The sequence below is a fragment of the Ursus arctos genome, unplaced genomic scaffold (assembly GCF_023065955.2).
Source record: "Ursus arctos isolate Adak ecotype North America unplaced genomic scaffold, UrsArc2.0 scaffold_23, whole genome shotgun sequence".
In the NCBI taxonomy this organism is placed as follows: Eukaryota; Metazoa; Chordata; class Mammalia; order Carnivora; family Ursidae; genus Ursus; species Ursus arctos.
The window spans coordinates 34,109,814-34,113,422 of NW_026622908.1; the positions used below are offsets into that span (position 1 = coordinate 34,109,814).

The following is a 3,609-nucleotide window of genomic DNA, read 5'->3' on the forward strand; positions in this document are numbered from 1 at the left end:
GTTACAGGCCATGAACAGTTATGGAAGACCCGTTCAATGTGTTCCCCATGGTACTTGGCATTCAGCTCGAACACAATTAGGAGACTCTTCTTGATCTTCCCCGTCACTAACTTTCCAGTTTCATATTGATAAGGAGACAGAAGGCAAGCTGAGGACAAAGCAGAAGCTGACACCCCACACCCCCCCTCCCTTGGGATATATGTGACACTCCTCAGGCACTCCTGGCTGCCCTAAAGGAAAAACAAATAGTTAACTTACAGAGCTCACAATCCTACAAGAGTTGAGTCTCCCTCAGATTTCAAATGTCTTAGCAATTTACAAGAAGGAAGCATTTCTATCAATGGTCTAGCTTCTGGAAGAGAATGTAAATACAATGAAATGTCCTTATAATCTGCAGCCAATTGACAGATACTTGAAGCAGGCAAAATGTGATGTTTTCCAGGGAGCTCTCAACTATCATACTGTTAATGCCTTAGTAGAGGGGTAAACAACATTAACTTGACAATGGCAAGCCCTAGGGTATCCCTTGAGTCTTCTTTAACATATGAAAGTTCTTTTGAAACCTCCCTTATCTCTTCCAACCCCATAGTACATAATCAGCCACCCCTCACAACCCAGGGATAGCAGCTCTTTCTGCCTATGGGTCCTGTCCCTATGCTTTAATAAAGGACTATTTTGCACCAAAGACATCTCAAGAATTCTTTCTTGGTCACCAGCTCTGGATTCCACCCCACTGAACCACACCTATATTCCAAAACCCCATCAATATCTTACTAATTAGTGTTTAGAAGCTCAGTGTCCAGCTTATAACCCAACACACAGTAGGGCCCAATAATTAATTATTGAATGAATAGATGAGCCAATAGCACAATGCGATTGAAATGATTAGGTTTTCTGCATAGTCTTTTTCCCCACTGGCCTTTGTTATGCATCCTCTCCTAAGAATCCTCTCAGCCCAACACATGCCTATTCACTCTGATGATTCCCTTTCTTCTTTGTGCCCCATTATTGATGTGTTTTCATCCATGACCCTCCTGGTCTTTGTTGTGTGTCCCTCAAATATGCTTTCTCAGCACCCTGGGCTGCCACTACCTTCCCATTTACAGCATGGTCTTGTCATTTTCTGCTGTCCTCTGGGTGTCTCTCAGTGAATCTGAAGCTCTTTGAAGGCAAGTCTCTGGTACCCCTCTATTCATCACTTAAAGCCCATCAACCATCAACTGTCTGATACATTTCTTAGGTCAAGAAATTTCAATTAATTAATGAATGAGGTATGTATTGTCAAATATAAACAAATGGAATATATTTATCCTGAAGTTGTTTTGTTTGTAGATGGGGCCACATAATTTCTTAAAACAGCCTTTCATAATGAAATGTTACCAAGAAGTAAACTAATGAACACAGAAAAATGGCTTGAACAGCTCACATTCATAAGATGACGAAATCTTGCTGAGAGCAGGGAGAGTGTCAAGGCAAGCTGTCTGCCCCTTCACTGAGATTCCCAGTTTCAATTTCTTAGTCATTGCACAACGTAAGCAGAAGTAAACACAAGCTGTGGTTTCGCAAAGAGATCTAGCTAGAATTCTCAGAGGCTGAATCAGAGAAAAGTGGGGGAAAAGTCCATTGTTTCCAGTAATATTTCTTTGCTCTACATTTGCTTGATTATTTTCAACTTCCTTTATACATTAACACTCATTCAGTATTTCTCACCCCAGACATTGTGCTGCCTTGTAGAAACTGTTTTTAACTAGCAGTCAAGTATTCTATGGTTGTGACTATTCCTCTCAAATAAAAAGATGTTCACTTACTTGATCCATCATTCTTATAAGTGAGTAGCAGCCTAAGGTGGGTGACATAACCAATTCAAAAGGACTCTAAAGTCTACAAGGAAATTTGCAAACTTGGGACAATCTTTGTTTCCCCTCAGAGGTAAAATGGCTCTTTGCTTTTATAACCCTAGAATCGTTTTATACCATAATTATATAGGCAACATGTCATCATCTACCCTGGTGTATAAAAACGAGAATTGTCAATAAAATATGTTAGAATTTATTGATAGTGAATATATATATATATAGTTTGTAGCTTAGTGTGTGGTAAGGTTTTCTCTTTCTTCCACTCATTTCTCCTCCACTCTGTCATTCAGAGCAGTTTACTATTTTCTTTATCTGCCACATATTCCTTGCTGAGATCATCTGAAATGTCCTTTTGACCTTTGTTTCCATTGCATGAATGTTGAGCTTCCAGTATATTTATTTCTCACCTGAAATAACTTTTTTACTACACAATTTCCTAATGGCATTTTTCATCTGATCATTTCTCAAGGTATAGATTAAGGGATTTAACATGGGTGTTATCATAGTGTAGAACATTGCAACTGCTTTATCAATAGATAAAGTAGTTGCAGGTCTCATGTACACAAATATACAGGGCACAAAGAATAGGACAACTGCTGTGATGTGAGAGACACAGGTGGAGAGGGCTTTGCGCCTCGCCTCCAAGCTGTGATTTCTTAGCGAACGCAGAATGACCACATAGGAGACCATCAAGAGGAGGAAGTTTAACACACAGAGGAAACCACTGTTGGCAGCAACGAAGAGCCCTAGAGTGTGGGTGTCAGTGCAGGCAAGATTGAGCAAAGGGTTCAGATCACACATAAAGTGATCTATGACGTTAGGGCCACAGAAGGGTAATGGGATGATAAAGAGGATCTGTATGGTTGCATGAAGACAGCCTCCCACCCACACCACTCCCATTAGCAGCCCACACACCTGCCGATTCATGATGGTCATGTAGTGCAATGGCTTGCAGATGGCCACATAGCGGTCATAGGCCATCACAGTAAGCAGGATGACATCAGCACCTCCAAAGAAATGTTCCCCAAAAATTTGGGTCATACATGCATTGAATGTAGCAGTCTTCTTTTCACGGAGTGAATCTACAATCAGTTTAGGGGTATTGACTGAAGAATAGCAGGCATCAATGAGGGAGAGATACGCCAGGAAATAGTACATGGGGGTCCCCAATAATGGGCTGGCAGTGATAGTGACTACGGTGAGTGTATTTCCTACCATAGAGACGATGTAAACCACCAAAAACACAACAAATATGATTTTCTGCATCTTTGGATTCTCTGTGAGCCCCAGTAGAACAAACTCTGTCACATTGTTCCTATTCTCCATTATTTCATTTTATGCTTAATTGCATTATCTGAAAAAAAAATCCATTTTGAATAATGTGACCTTGAATTTATTAAGATTATTCATCCAGTAAATAATAAATACCTAGATTTTATTGAGTTGTGGATTTTCATGAGGATTTTTGAGAGAGAAAATAAGTTGTATATCATTAAGACTATTTGACTTATCTCATGGTTGCAGTTTCTGTTGAGTTTGGACATTAGGAATTTGTAAACTCACAGGCAGGAGATCATCTGTGCACTCTTCATCATCCGAGGGGACTAAGCCCAACATGAAGTGGCAGATCCTATACATAGTTGCAGCTAAGAAAGAAAAGGCAATCGTTTATGATGCACAGGTTATGAAGACAAGGTTAAGAAATTTTCCCTCTATCCTTAGGAAATGGGGAACGATGGGCAGATGTTGAGAA

At 40.1% G+C, this 3,609-nt stretch overlaps 1 protein-coding gene across 1 annotated transcript; it reads right to left on the minus strand.

Annotated features, from left to right (window-relative positions):
* Positions 1-2,252: 2,252 nt before the first annotated feature.
* LOC113246362 (olfactory receptor 4C46-like) lies at positions 2,253-3,182 on the minus strand. The gene has a single exon (XM_026486965.4). It carries the CDS (start codon positions 3,180-3,182, stop codon positions 2,253-2,255), a length of 930 nt encoding a protein of 309 aa, XP_026342750.1.
* Positions 3,183-3,609: the final 427 nt, after the last annotated feature.

Bases quoted from the DNA above. Each gene is read 5' to 3' on its own strand.
- LOC113246362 (XM_026486965.4), bottom strand. From the start codon at position 3,182: ATGGAGAATAGGAACAATGTGACAGAGTTTGTTCTACTGGGGCTCACA.